Source organism: Toxorhynchites rutilus, chromosome 2 (assembly GCF_029784135.1).
Source record: "Toxorhynchites rutilus septentrionalis strain SRP chromosome 2, ASM2978413v1, whole genome shotgun sequence".
Classification (NCBI taxonomy): Eukaryota; Metazoa; Arthropoda; class Insecta; order Diptera; family Culicidae; genus Toxorhynchites; species Toxorhynchites rutilus.
The window spans coordinates 344,909,313-344,925,569 of NC_073745.1; the positions used below are offsets into that span (position 1 = coordinate 344,909,313).

Below are 16,257 nucleotides of genomic sequence, written 5' to 3' on the forward strand. Positions count from 1 at the left end.
AAAAATTGTTATTTCTGCAGTAATACATTATGAAATATATTTACCAATTGGTAGTGTCATTTCTTGTGCTGTCATTCCCTGTCGTTGCCAAACTTCGGCTGGAATCCACCTCGTAGGTCTGTTTCCACCTATTGTGTTTTTCCCAGCGTCACCAGACTGCATTGGTCGAACCTATATGAGTTCAAAATAATAGTTAATTGACAGTTTAATAAAATGACAGTTTAATAAAATCAAACATACCGAAGCCACTGGTCGATGGATAATTGATCCGTCTGGTGTGCGTATCGCTCTGTATGTGGTTCCCATCGAAGTGTATGAATAGCTTGGCTTAGTAGCCGCTTGTTTCTCCAATTCATATCCTCTTTGGGCTTGCCTCTTTTCAGCCGAAGAAAGCTTTTTTTCCTTTCTATCAATAAGTAAACTTTCGTGGGCAAATGGCGGCTTGGTTAGTTTTTTCGAATACAACTCCAGTAAATGCTGCATGACGACGTCAATATATTTATCTTTTTCATCACTGAAATCTTTCATCTCACTTTCTTCGCCGTCGTCATAACAAAGACTGGTTACTTCTTTCATCGACAAGTGCGCATCAGGATTGCATTCGTCCACTATTCGATCGCTCATACCTTGCTTGTTAATTTGTCGATCGTAAATTTTCTTTTCTAAACAATTGTCCATTACCAAGCGATAAACGAAGCACGGTTTCTTCTGCCCATACCGATACACCCGACAGACGGCTTGCGTGTCGTGGCATGGATTCCAGCTAGCATCGAATACAACCACCCGATTCGCACCAACCAGATTGATACCCAACGAACCAGCGCGGGTCGATACCAGAAATAGATGAATGTTGGGATTAGAATTGAACTCATTGATGAGTTTTTCTCGTTCCTGTGCCGTAGTAGACCCATCCAGACCTGAAGAGAAATATTATGTGTTTCCAGTCCGGCACGAACATTTCGAGTCGTACACTGCGTTGCACAATTATGGAACCACTCATTTTTTTCTGAATTTCCGGAGATATGTAAGAAGTAGGTTGAATTGAAGTATATAGTGTAGAATACAATAACTATCTTTATTTATAACACTGGCCATTTCAACTTGTTGTGGCAGGAAGAAATAAATCGATTTCCGATTTCGCAAAAACTGTATTTCAAGTATTTTTAAATCCTACGGAGGAAACATAGGGTAGATAGGGGCAATATGATCCCCCTAAGAACGAAACGTCCTAAACCATGTAGGAACATTTATAAGTTACTAGCAAACCCGGCAAACTTCGTCCCGCCCATTTACTTGATTAATTCTCGAGTAATGCAGAAATTTGTGTTTTATTTGTATGGCAGCCACCCCTAAGAGAGGGGGGAGGGGTATCTAACCACCATAGAAACATTCATTGCACCCTAAAGTTTCCATATGCCTAATTTGGTTTAATTTGCTTGATTAATTCTCGGGTAATGCAAAAATTTGTGTTTCATTTGTACGGCAGCCCCCTCTAAGAGAGGGGGAAGGAGTATCTTATCACCATAGAAACATTTATTGCATCATAAAACCTCCACATGCCAAATTTGGTTTCATTTGCTTGATTAATTCTCGAGTAATGCAGAAATTTGTGTTTCATTTGTATGGCAGCCCCCCCTTTGAGTGGGGGAAGGACTGTCTAACCATCATAGAAACATTTATTGCACCCTAAAACTTTCACATGCCAACTTTGGTTTCGTTTGATTGATTAATTTCCGAGTAATGCAAAAAATTGTGTTTCATTTGTATGGCAGCCCCCTCTAAGAGAGGGGGAAGGAGTATCTTATCACCATAGAAACATTTATTGCATCCTAAAACCTCCACATGCCAAATTTGGTTTCATTTGCTTGATTAATTCTCGAGTAATGCAGAAATTTGTGTTTCATTTGTATGGCAGCCCCCCCTTTGAGTGGGGGAAGGACTGTCTAACCATCATAGACACATTTATTGCACCCTAAAACTTTCACATGCCAACTTTGGTTTCGTTTGCTCGGTTAATTTCCGAGTAATGCAGAAATTTGTGTTTCATTTGTATGGCAGCCCCCCCTTAGAGAGGGGGGGAGGGGTCTCAAAATATCACGAAAACCTTCCCCGGCCCCAAAAACCCCTACATACCAATTTTCATGTCGATCGGTTCAGTAGTTTCCGAGTCTATAAGGATCAGACAGACAGACAGACATCACTACATTTTTATATATATAGATAGATGCTACATATTAAAACCTCACGATTCGAAACCTATTGATCGATGTAGATTGTATGAATACGTTTCAAAAAAGATTTATTTGGAAAATTTATACTTTTAAAAATGTGTTCCATTTCCGTCGATCGAAAACACTACGGGGCAAAATGGGCCACCATGCGGGGCAATATGACCATGTTTATTGATTGAATAATTTAAGCATGTTTCCGTAGGGAAATAACGTTACAAGTTCATAGAACGAAAGCTTATTCTATTTTGCCACTTTCACGTGTATTTAATTAGATTTCATTCAGTTTGCATGTACAAAAAATAACAAGCGATGGGACTACAATTTTACGTTGCTCAAATCAGGAACAGGGAATATCTGTGCATCGATAGCATTGGTTCCGTTTATCGCCACCCGTAGAGGAATTGAATTGTACCCCACAGTAGCAACATAAGGTGTCCTGTGGAATATTCCATAATGGTTATTCCTTGCTCAGCACCCAGCGCTCATCTGGCTTTTTCTTCGCATTGCTAGGATTTTGGAATTTTTGATCTGCACCTGTTGAATAATGATAATAATTTTCAGTTTACTTGCTGCTCCTTTGGAAAAAAAGATAGTTACTGAAATCACTGATGTTTTATCGACGTTGAATTTTCTGGTGGAGTATTGTATTTCTGCTGTTCATCCTCCAGTAAATCATCGAATTTCCCGACTGCAACGCGATTGAATCATTTAGTCCTAGCAGCGGAGGTTGCTTCTTGTGTCCGAAGTGAGATTTGTGGGTGACACTTTCGAAAACCAGACACAGTGCACAAAGGATGCTTGTCACACTATCGTACTACTTTTCGCTGCTTCGGTGGCCGCGTTCAAGATGGTCTGTGATCACTTTTTACAATCGGATATTCTGATATAATTCCGCACCATGATTCCACATCTAACTATTTCCATCTATGTTCACAAATTTACAGCTGTTTTTACAGGTTATGTTGAAAAAATACCTGGTCATAATGCCCCAAGCAGGTATGCCCATTCCGCCCCGTACATTTACACTCAATAGAAATGAACCGATCTTTCACATGGAACGGCAAAGCAGCGCAATAAATCAGTGAAAATGTTCAGAAATAATACCAGTACGAATTGATATAAAGAGCAGAGTCATAAATTTCAGCATGGAGCGTACAGAGCTTATTTTGTTAACTGCTTTTTTATATGTTTTTCGTGATAGTCGGTCAGTGTGATATTTCTTTCAATATCTTTATACAGCAATTGAATTTGAATACGGTTTTCACGGAGATACTTAATAAGAGTATTTCTAACACAATTGTTGGCAAATAAGTGTTATTGGTTCAATGAAAAGCCCAAACGAACGGTGACCCATTTCGCCCCGCCTAGTCATATTGCCCCTATCTACCCTACTATCATACACTTTTCATTTCACTGAATTTCTTCCAAACCTTTTTAATTTTATCCGATAACAAATGAACCTACCGACGGAGACGTTTTGACTATGATCGGAAATATAAATACTAACGCTACAGACAGAGCAACATGGTGATTCCGTCTAGCTTTGCGAACAAATGTTCATTTAAACGATTGATTTTCCGCATAAATAGACGTAAGCGTTTTCCAAATGGAAAAAATTTGTTTTATTCCGCAAAATATCCTTTTTGCCGATAATATCCTTCAACTGGACAGATTATTTCATTGGAAATTTGCATGGTTGAACTTGTAGGCAAGAAAAAAAAACAAAAATGTGTTTTCTCAACACTTATGGTGTTGGTGATTACGTCTCGTATGCAAACATGGGCAATATAGTTGTGAAACGCAGTGTAAGACAATACAGTGACATTGAAAATATGCGAATAGTTGAAATACTTACGGTAATAGTTCGTATTCTTGGCCCAGTGATTCTCCGATCCTGGAATTCTGTTTTTCTGTAGAAATCTCTCAATAAGATTGAGCGTTAGCAAACTCTGACTGAATACCAGCATCCGATCACCAAGCTTGATACTCTCTTCCAGAATGTAGAAAAATATTTCCATCTTTGGAGAGCTCTCCATTAGGTCGGGTATGTAACCTTTCATTAGCTCAAAGGCCCATTCGTAAGGAATCTCGTCCTTGTCTTTGACCTTAGTCTCTTTACCACCGTCTTTCGAAGTTTCTTTAGCTTTAAACTCATCCTCAATTTTTAGCAGTTCATCTTTCAATTTATTTTCATCTACCTCTTCTTTGATACTTGGAGATCCACTTTCAGCATCGTTCTCTTCCTTTTTTATCGATTTATCATCTATATGTTTCTTCTCTTCCTCTTCTTCCAATTCTTCTTTAATTGTTTTCTCCAATTTTTCCTCCACTTTAGTTTCCATGGTTTCCATTTTGATATTCATCCCCTGACCATCGCTTGACTCGGTTTTAACTTCCACTTTAATTTCGGTCTTGATTTCCTCCTTGATATCTTCTACCTTGCTGATAATTTTAGTGTCCATATCGACAATCTCCGCAGGCTTCTCCTCCTTTATCTCCTCCGATTTTGTGGGTTCCTTCAGATCCTCCAACGATGGTTGATCAGCGTATTGGGCATTCGCCTGCTGTTGGGTAACAGCAGGATCTGTCGGTTGCGCCGGGTACATCGGATCAATCGTTTGAGACGGCAGATTAACTGGCACAGTTTGATGGGGATCCCATTTCTGCTCATGCTGGGGAATAGTCCCGTACTGTTGATGATAGTCTTGTTGCTGCATCTGTTGAGTTTGATTGTGTTGTTGCTGTTGTTGTTGTTGTTGTTGTTGTTGTTGTTGATCGGGATAACCGTATTCATTCGTACCATTGCCATAGTAGTTATTGTTATAGTTGTTATTTTGGGATGGCTGTTGTTGATAATAGTTGTTTCCCCAATAATTGGAATTTTGATAGGTATTCGCAGCATTGTAATTGTTTTGATAGTTTTGATCATAACCGTATCCATAACCCTGGTTATAGTTGTAGTCATTCCGCCCATAATAATTATTACCATAGCTATTGTAGGGATCACTCGATCCATATTGAGTTCCATAATTGTTGTAACTGCTTGGATCTTGATTCATCTGGTTATAGCTATAAGGAGCGGTTGGACCAGTTGGTGCTTGCTGTTGATAACCCTGTCCTTGGTATTCAGGGAACGTACCTTGCTGTTGGGGTGGTTGCTGTTGTTGATATCCGGGATACTCTTGTTTGGTAGCGTTAGCACCAGCTTCGACTTTTATGGGAGCTTGTGGTTCTGTAGCACCTTCTACTGATGCTGAATCTTTGTTGAGTGTACTAGGACTAACCGTTGCAGCAGGAACAAGTTTACCGTCTTTCCCCACAACTTGCTTTTTCATAGCTTGCTGCTTCTTAGTGGTTCTTGGTTTTCGAGGAGTTCCATCCTTCTTCAAAGCCAGAGGTTTTGGCGGTTTCGGGGGTGCTGGTTTCTTGCCGGGCTTTTTCTTTTCTTTTTCTTCCTTTTTCTCCTCTGTTGGTGGGGGCGCTATTACCACCGGGGGTGGAACTGGTAAGGTTTCTGGTTTCAAAACTGGCGGTGGTTCAACTTCTTCAATTTCCAAATCCAAATCGCGTTCACTCTGTTTCAGGAAGTTATACAACACGTCTGGATGATTCCATATCTTACAGCAAACAGCAAATGCCTTCAATGGATTAGGAACGGCCTTTGTTCGTACAACCTCGTTCATAAATATTGTGTAAAGTTTACGTTGGAACTCTGTCATACGTATCAATAGAACATACTCTTCTTTCTGTGGAAGCGATATTTGCAGTACTGAATGAGATCTCCTCTGTACAAAACCAAGCAATAAAGAATGCAACACATGTGCTCGATAACGCATCAGTTTTATATCTTGTGGCGTAGAATCGATACACTGGCCGTTCTGAATAGGCCTCTCAAACATGTTACTAAATTCAGTCTTAGTACCAAGATAATTTGGACGAACAAAATCAACCATACACCAGTATTCGAGCAAATTGTTCTGTAGTGGATATCCCGTCAACACTACCCTTCGTTTCGATTTGATTTGTTTGAGTGCTACAGAAATACTCGCATGAGAATTCTTTATTCGGTGTCCTTCGTCACAAACAACCAAATCCGGTCCAGGTTTCACCAACGCCTCATGAATCTCGTCGAACATGGTCTTCTGCTCTTCTATGGATTCTTTTTCATCTTCCAACACTATCTGCTCACCTTTTTTCTTCTTCTTTTTCTTCTTAGTCATCTTTTTCTGGCTGAGCAATCGATACATCTCGTAGCCAATCAACAAGACACCACCGTTCTTGGCCCATTCGAGCACAACTTTCGTTCTCGACTTGAGCGTTTTGTGACTATCGTTAAGAATAAATATTTTAAAACACCTCGGCCGAACATCGCCATGGTTTTTCAATGAGCTATTCTCCGCATCTTCCGGAAGCCATGTGTTAAATTCATTTAGCCAGTTCTGCAATGTATTGATAGGCATAATTATTAGCACCGTCTTCGAACTGGTATGTCTTAAAAATATATCACAGAAACAAACCAGCTGTAAAGTTTTTCCAAGGCCCATCGAATGAGCCAAAATGCAACCAAATCCGGTGGAAGTATCATACCGTTCAATAGATTCAATAATATTATCGAACAAAAATCTAACTCCGCCAATTTGATGAGGCTTGATGATACGGGCAATTTGCGGCGCAAGGAATATATCCTGCTCACTCTCAGCGTGACCAACGTTTATAACCACCCGTCCCTGGTCATCGGGAACGTTGTATGTATCGTTTACATGCAAACCACTGTTTTGTGGATCATCATCTGAATCGTCCTCTGGTTCTTCATCGTCATCTGATAGTACTATACAATCATCGTCCGATGAGCTGTCGATCGTCACAATTTCTTTCTTCTCCTGAGTAGGAATGATTTCCGCCTCACTGTCATCTTCATCCTCGTCCTCGTCGTCAAGTTCATCCTCACTATCTACCATATCTTCGAATGACCGCACTGAAATCGGTTGAATTTGGCCCGCATGTGAGGAACTTGATGTCTTGACGGGAGCAATGCTCACCGACGGTGTCAGATTGCCCTGAATAGGACGAGCTTTCGGTGGTCGGCCACGTGTCTCGAACGGATTCTTCACATAGCCGACCTTCACCGGAGTCGATGTTCCCGGTTGCTGAGTCTTCAGGATAGATGTATGTCCTTGCAAGAATTGCATCACTTTCTGTTCGGTCTTATTGGTTTGCCGTTCAAGAGCCAATTGCCTCTGAACTTCACGAATAATTCGTTGCTGTTCCTGAACGCGAGCCAAGCGCTCTAACTCTTGCCGTTGGGCAGCCAAAGTTGAAGCATCTAACTGATTATCGTCCATAACTTCCTTGATATTCTTTCTCAGGTTTGTAACCTTCCGCATGGCGGCATCTTTTTTGGTTATCTCCAGTGAAATTTCTTCGGTACATTCCAATTCTTTAGCTTTGCTAGCATTTGCATCGTTCTTAGAAACAGGTTTAACGCTGATTTCGCCCATTTCCTTCAATTTCTCAGAAATGTCGAAATCCATTTGCTGGGTAGCGCTGGGTTGTTCGGTTTCCTCAGGTTTAGCCGGAGGTTGGAAGACCAGAGAATCAGATTCAACAGGATCATTCTTCTTTGACTCTTTCGACGAATTACCTTCATGTGGTGGAATTTGCTGTTCAACTGGAGGTGTTGACCCTTGTGTACTTGACGCGGGAACTGGTAAGGGTGATTCTGGAGGATTCGGTTTTTCATCGATCAGGTTAGAGATTTGAAAGGAAGATTTGGAGGTGTCTCCGCAACTGTTTGATGTGCTCGTTTCTGTTGAGGGAGATTTTTTCTCTTGGATCTCCGCCTCCAATACTTGCTTTGATTTTTTAATTAACACATTATCCAATATTTCAATTTTACGCTTAGGAGGAATCCCAGATGCACTATCAGTGGTATCCACTCCCCCCGAAATTGGTCCAATTAGCATATTCTTGTCGTCGCGAACTGGCGGAAGCGCTGTGGCTGATGGTGGAGATTTGTTTCCGCTTGTTTTCAATTTATCTGGTGATTTTTCGAGGCTTGCTATTGGCGGCCCGGATGTTTGTTGACCGGATGATGATAGTGTACTTTGACCCTGACTGGGGTACCCTGGATAGGCAGCGGATGGAGGGCCACCTGTAGGCATCATCGATTGATGACTACTTCCTGTTTGAGGATAACTGGTTAGGTTTTGATGATGGTGGTAGGAATGCCCTCCATATGGTGCCTGATGATACGAAGAATGTTGATACGGATTATACTGAGAATGCATGGAATATGGATCATAATGACGAGATGCAACGGCTGCTGCGGCAGCATGATAGTACGGATCTTTGCCATGATGATCCATCATTGAGGGCGGACCTCCATAACCGTAATGTTGATAACTAGATGTTGACAATTGATCTCCCGTTGGGGCCGTTGGAGCAGTATGAATATCCGCGCTTGGTACAATTGGAGCTCCCGTTGTGCTGCCATCCTGTTTCATCTCTCCGCCCTGAGACGGAGGATGATTGGCATTGGAGTTTTCCATTATGAAGTTTGTTGCACAAACAATTACTTTTTCGGAACACACATTATCAAAATATCACAGATATCTGAAAAGGAAATAAAAATTAGAACATCCCAAGAAGCTTCAATTTTAAATTCAACTTTTGTTATTTTATAATTAATGAATTAATATAGATAAGTTTTACCCCTGCCACTTATGTACAAACAATGTTTTACTGCAAAATTTACATCTACATATGTGAAATATTCCATCCATGCGCATTCCCAAATTGCTGCCACTGCTGCTCCCAGGGAGTGAGCAAACCAGTTATCGACAAAAAGGATAACGGGATGACTGAAAGGATGCATTCGACTGTTCAACTGTGAGTGCAAATAATACAGCAAATATGTATAGCTGAGATTCGTTTGTGAAATATGCTTGCGGCACAAAATACACATATGTGACCTCTCAGGTGGGGAGGAAATTTGAGTTCAAAACCATAAAACACAACTGACAGCGCATTATGTTGCTCACTGCCCTCATGATGATGATGATAAGTGTTTGCATATTTAATATATAAGTGCCAACTGATGTAGCAATACAATTGAAGTGAAACTCGGCTCGAGAGATAAAATTTGCAGGCTGCATCCTGGTTTTCCGGTTCAGTTTGGGATAATATGAAATGAAGTTATAATGAAATAATTTATTTTATCTATATTCATATTTATTACTAGCTGACCCGGCAAACGTTGTTCTGCCATATAAATTATTTCTGGTGAATATTTTGGTTGTTAAATAATTCACTAATTCATATTCACTAATGTATCGTAAGCGTTTTTGAATGTTTTGACGATCTATAAAATTAATCGAATGTGATTAATAATATAGAACGAATGAAACGATTTGAACGAAAGTGTGTTTGATGTTAATGTCAGTGCGCATTGTCATTCAATAAACAAACGCCAAACGCTCGTGACTCTTTTCTATCCTCTTCTATCGTGTTCCAATAAGAAGAAAAATGTTGCAGCGCTATATCGTTGCGTAGCAATTCAGAAATATCAGTGCAATCAAGCATTCTTTTTAAAAGATCACACGAGTATGTGGGAATGGGATCTATCACATACTGAGGAATGGAATGCAGTGTTACTCTGTTACATAGAACATATATTTGATACGGCAGAACGTGTTTGTTCCACCCGAAAATCTATTATCATTTTCGCTTCAAAGAAATTGACTGCGTGTTCTCAATGTCGTTTATTACGAATTGTGTGGAAAAATTGCTACATTTGTACAACTCGGCTGGACGGATCTGGAGTTCCCGATGAAATTACATTATCGATTTCCTCTCGGCGTATTTTATCAACTAATCAAAATAAAAATGGGTGTATGAGGCAATCCTCGCTTTTGCCTTTCAGCCAAATAAATCCTACAACGTGTGAGATCGAATACGTGTATTGTTGTAATAATGTTCATTAAAGACATCATTTTTTGTTTGAACTCACGTGCTGCAATGGCATGGAAATGCATTGCATTTTGGCCTGGTAATAGCAAAGGCTGTGTCGGTGTTGCTCATGATAGTTTCTCATAAGAGAATGAATGCTTCGTAGGAATCGCAGCCGTTCGTTCTCTACCTTTGAGTGAACGTCAATAATGAATTGTTTCGACAGCCCACGACATCGAAGAATGACGCTGTCCTGACCACGACGAGTCGTCATACAATACACATAAAAATCCAGCGATTTTTCGCCACTGTCTTGTTTGTTGCGTCTCCTCTAACCGCATGTTCATAAGTATTAATTCAACATGAGAATTGACGTTCATAATGAAGGAAGTAATTGTGGTAAGATCTCGTTGTTCCGAGCAAGTGTGATTTGAAGAATTTTTAATAATCCATTGTACTCATTCAAAAAGGCTTCCAGCTCGCCAGCGATGCACCTGGCTTTAGGTGAATTGAAGATAAAATGAAGCGTATATAGCGCCATCTGCCATTTAACAACGTCTATAAATTCGTTCTGTTTGAAAAACAAACGACGATTAAATTATTCGGATATTTTTCATACATAAATACTGAAATCGCGTTAAAAATAGGGGATCGTGGTAAAAATGTCGGGTTATTTTTATTTTTGAAGCCAAATTTAAGAAAAAAAATCAAAGATAAAAAAAAAGTTCTGCATAGAACCACAATAGACGAATTTCATGTCAACTCGTCTTAGGAGTTGACAGCACCATCTCAGATAGTAGTGAAACGTTGTGGATATAAAGACATGGGTAATTTAAGCAATTTTGCATTCTTGAAATGTTCGAAAAAGAATTAGACTACTTTTTGAAAAAAGCCAATTTTTTTCTTAATTTTTTACTAAATATTATAACTTAAAAACTATGATATCTGACAAATTCTTGCAAAAAATAAAATGTAGGAAATTGTTAAAATTTTCACAAAAAAAAATGCCAAAAATTTTTTGGAAAAAAAATTCGTTGAAAAAAAGTTATTTTAAAAATTAAAATTCATTTTTCTCAAAAACGTATTTTTTTTAAATTCCCAAAAATATATATATATATATAAATAGCACTTACCATTTCCAACAAGTCGTCCATATATCGGAAGATGAAAAAGATAGAAAGTTGATGTCTTCGACAAAAGTTTATATTTTAATAAGATCTATTACTTTGTCGCTATCTTGATTTTAAATAAAATTAGGATCAAAGAAAACACGAAAAAGTTGTTATTAGAAAAAAAAATTCCGTGTAAAAGTGACAGGGAAAAAGTTTTTCTAATAACAACTTTTTCATGTTTTCTTTGATCCTAATTTTATTTAAAATCAAGATAGCGACAAAGTTATAGATCTTATTAAAATATAAACTTTTGTCGAAGACATCAACTTTCTATCTTTTATAGTTTTCGGAATATAAGTCATTTTTGTATAAAAACTCCGGAAAATAATAATGTTTTGCTCGTAACATTTTTGTATGTAAATTCTCACGTTTGACATGTTCTTGACATGTTTCTAAATAGAGAAAAGTTAGCAGAGCATGTAAAATGCGATAATTTATACATAAAAATGTAACGAATTGAACATTAATAGCATTTTTTTAAAGAAAAAACATGAAAAAGTTGTTGTTCGAAAAACTTTTTCTATGTAAATGTGCCCATCGTCCGATGTATGGAAAACTTGTTGGAAATTCGAAGGGCTATTTATATCTATTTCTTTCACAATTTTAAAAACATGTTTTCAAGAAAAAAGAAATTTTATTTTTAACACTAAACCTACCACGGTGGGGTCAAATGACCCCTTTTGATTTTTTTCTCCAAAATTGCTATACAAGTAACATTACCTCATCGTCATTTGTCTTTACTGCTTTTCTTGAAAAAAAATCATCAGTGTATTCTTCAATATTTACTCCTTATCAAATTGTGCGAAATAATATATATTGATATTTACATAGTAAAATTTCAAAGAAGAATCATTTGACCCGCTGTGGTAGGAATAAGTATACATGAATATCGGTAGATTGAAATAATTTTTTTTTCAATGAAATTTTTTTGCAAAAAAAAATCTTTGATAATTTTTAATGAAAACTCAAATAATTTTTCAAAATTCAATTCTTTGACTAAAATTTTGTAGGTCTGATAGATTTTTTTTTTAATTTTGAGTTTTTTTTTCATCTATTTTTCTAAAAATTTTGATTTAAAAACTATGAGATCTACAAAAAGTTAGTCAGAGAATTAAATGTAAGAAAATATTTATCAAACAAATTTTTGAAAAAAAACATCATTGAAAAAAAATATTTTGAAAATCAAAATTTATTTTTCTCGAAAACAAAAAAAAATTCTTTAAATTTAAATTTTAAATTTTTTTAAATTCTAAAAAAAATAGATATAAATAGCACTTAGAATTTCCAACAACCATACATCGGAAGATGGGCACATTTACATGAAAACAAGTTTTTCGAGCAACTTTTTTATTTTTTTTAAATGCTATTAATGTTCAATTTGTTACATTTTTATGTATAAATTATCACAATTTACATGCTCTGCTAACTTTTCTCTATTTAGGAACATGTCAAGAACATGTCAAACGGGAGAATTTACACACAAAAATGTTATGAGCAAAACTTAATTATTATCAGTAGTCTTCATACAAAAATGACTTATATTCCAAGAACTATAAAAGATAGAAAGTTGATGTCTTGGACAAAAGTTCATATTTTAATAAGATCTATTACTTTGTCGAATACACTATATCGCTATCTTGACTTTAAACAAAATTAGGATTAGTTGTATGTTTTTCAAAGAAAACAATAAAAAGTTGTTGTAAGAAAAACTTTTACCCTGTGAACCCATCCTTTTACCCATCTTCCGATATATGGATGACTTGTTGGAAATGGTAAGGGCTATTCTTGTATATATTTTTGATAATTTAAAAAAAAAAGTTTTTGAGAATAATGAATTTTAATTTTCCAAATTATTTTTTTTCCAGCGAAATTTTTTCCTAGAAATTTTTGGTATTTTTCGTGAAAATTTAAACAATTCCCTACAATTCATCATTTGACAAGAGTTTTGTAGGTATCATAGTATCATAGTTTTGGTTTTTTCCAAAAAGTAGTCTAATTCCTTTTCGAATATTTCAAGTATGCAAAGTTGCTTAAATGACCCATGTGTTTACACTCACAACGTTTCACTACTATCTGAGATGGTGCTGCCAATGGCCAGTTGAGTTGGCATGAAATTCGTCAATAATCGGAATTAAATGTAAAGTAGTCGGTGCTCTAGCTGTATGATATATAGTTTATGAACTATTTTCATGACTACCAAGTTTTTTACACATAATTTCACAAAAATTTGTCGAGCCGTTTCGAAGGAGTTCGACCACGAACATCGTGACACGAGATTTTTATAATATATAGATAGTAAAATAATTGTGGTACTTTCGTATTAGCGTCACCGGAGCCGAGATACAATATATAGCATTTTTATTGTTCGCACTGGCATTCAAATACTATTTGTATTGTTGTTGCCTTGTTGTGTGCAGTATTTGGTCATTTTCTAGTGCTACGTATATGGGATTTGGGGTATAAACGCCACCGGAGCGCAATTTTCATTATGATAAATGATATATTTCAAAACAAAACTTAACCGGGCAAACCTATGCCGTCCGACGCTCGCTAAAGCTCGGTCGGACCTAAGTAAAGGATAGTCTCCTATGTTTCAAACTAACCGGGCAACCAATGGAATACAGGTTTATTTGCGAAAGGCCGCCGCTTGTATTTTTATGTTTTGTTTATGTTTATGTTACGAGAGGAATAAAATCATACATAATTTTCGGAAAGCTACCATATCAGTGTTTTTCATTTGTTTGCACTCTACATTTTGTTCGCTGGGCAAGTTAATACACGGGGAACATTGGTTTACTCTCCTCTATGTTTGCAGTTCACACATTCTATTGTGACCATCACCATAACAAACGCTCCAGAAAAAATATAGTCAAGCTTACCGGTATGATTGAAGACCACTTTTAAGAACATATTGCCAAAAATTTAAGTGGTACCAGCAAGAAGTCGAAAAATTTATCTTTTCCCATGAAATATAAAATCCACTTATACAAAATATGTTTACCGGTTTAAAGTTGATACAAACGAAGGGACGGAATCTAATGTAATTGATAGTTTTCTTTTCATAAATGTATTGTTTTGTTTCCGGGAGAACTGCTGGATTGTTATGATTATTGAAAACAGAAATCACCAAATTATAAAAACAAAAACATGAATTTTTAGTTTCAGTTTTAAATTATTATTACTGAAAAAACATCATTTGTTTGTTCAACGATGAATTTTAAATGACAATATAAAAAAAATTAGACAAAATACAGACAGAATAAGTTACAAGTTTATACATCATTTTTATTCTATCCTCCAATACCCATTCGCGAAATTAATTATCAATGAAACAAAACAAAAATCATTCAAATTTCAACTAGCATAGAATAAATATTGGTTTGCAGATCTCATGTACTTTTGGAGCACAGATGAGTATCGTATCACAATCTTATAAAGTGTAATGCGCTTTTGTTAGTTACCCTGGCTGATTGTTTGTGTCCCGGGGAACATGCTGCTGCTGCTGTAGTGCTATGGCCTCAAATTTGAGCCAACTCCCAATTAGACCAAGAACGAAAGTGTCTCTCCCGTAGGCACCATTTTGCTACGATCCACGGGAATGCTGCAGAATGTATTTTTCTTCACTGAATGGAAGCTATCATTCATATCTCGGCACACAACAAATCATTTTCCCAAAGTCAATCTCCTTTTTCTTCCGAAATGCAGTTTTCACAGAACAACGATTCCAATCGACCGTGAATAATGAAACAGAAAAAATCTAATTCAAACCATTTTTCACCTCAAAGGAAGTCACTGGGATGTTGAAAATCACTCACAATCGGACGCGCACTTCATTTGTATCTTATTTAGGATGTTTTCCACATCCAAAACATAATTTTACATTGATTGAAAAAGTTTTTTCAGAGCAATTTCAATCAGATTTTTTTCTGGCAGCCATTAAAAGAACGGCGTTTCCATTAATACACTCTTTCTGCTGCTTCTCTTTCTGGTATCTCAGCCGTCGTCTTCTTTTGCCGAACGCGACGAGCACTATCAGTACTCTTCTGCTCGAAACTACTGCTGGCTGGTTGCGCTATACGGCAAACGCACCAATACGAGCGCAAGCAGAATCAAAACATTTTTTTATTTGTGACATTTGTCAGGTGCACACACAGATTGCTAGGGCTAGGAATGCGCAATCTGATTAGAGGTGTTCAGTTTGTCCAGCCTCCCTAACGTTATGACAGTAATGTTGCATATACATAACGGGTTAGAGCAATTTAAGATAAATCCCATTTTGTGTCACTGACTTTTATTCATTCCAAAATATGGTGGTCGACCATCCGTCACATTCAATGTTGGTCTAGTATTTTAGGACACTTGGGTGAATACCCTTATAGCAATTCGTTCGGAAAAACCAAATCTTCTTGCAAATAACTTTGCTGCTACTCATTGTAACACACAACCCAGTGATCTGGCCACGTCGATAGCTGTATAGGAATCAGTACTCCTAATCGCTTGGAGCTTAGTTTTTGCAAATGAAATCCCAGTTATTCAACCCAATGAACTAAAACTAATCATCAAGAAGACGAAAGTACAAAAGGCCCCTGGAAAAGATAACATTCGTAATATATTGAAAATATTAATATAATGTTGAGCAAATATTTGATCAAGGACAATCGGCGGGGATGATCCTACGAAAAAGCTTACGACTCCGTTTGGCATGACATTGTGACATTACATAAATTGAGAGTATCGAATTTCCCTATAAACCTTCAAAAAATATCAATCATTTCTGAATGAGCGCTATTTTCAAGTAATTATGACACGGGCTACATTGCTTCTAATAAAAACCCACAAATAGTTATAGATCAGCTGCAAAGCTCAGGGTATACTCGAGGAATTCCTACGACTTTGGAAGATGAAGG

The 16,257-nt window shown here is 37.2% G+C and overlaps 1 protein-coding gene across 6 annotated transcripts in view; it reads right to left on the bottom strand.

The window, feature by feature from the left end:
- LOC129767492 (uncharacterized) overlaps positions 1-15,384 on the bottom strand; it is an 88,321-nt gene extending 72,937 nt beyond the window's left edge. For 4 of the 6 annotated variants that reach the window (XM_055768464.1, XM_055768465.1, XM_055768466.1 and 1 more), the window contains exons 1-4: positions 14,812-15,384; positions 4,087-8,843; positions 241-917; positions 45-171 (exon numbers count right to left, since the gene is read on the bottom strand). In XM_055768464.1, coding sequence (XP_055624439.1) covers positions 45-171; positions 241-917; positions 4,087-8,779 — 5,497 coding nt within the window. In that variant the 5' untranslated portion in view covers positions 8,780-8,843; positions 14,812-15,384. The remainder of the gene's footprint in view (positions 1-44; positions 172-240; positions 918-4,086; positions 8,844-14,811) is intronic. The other 2 variants (XM_055768463.1, XM_055768462.1) reach the window with 2 other exon arrangements.
- Positions 15,385-16,257: the final 873 nt, after the last annotated feature.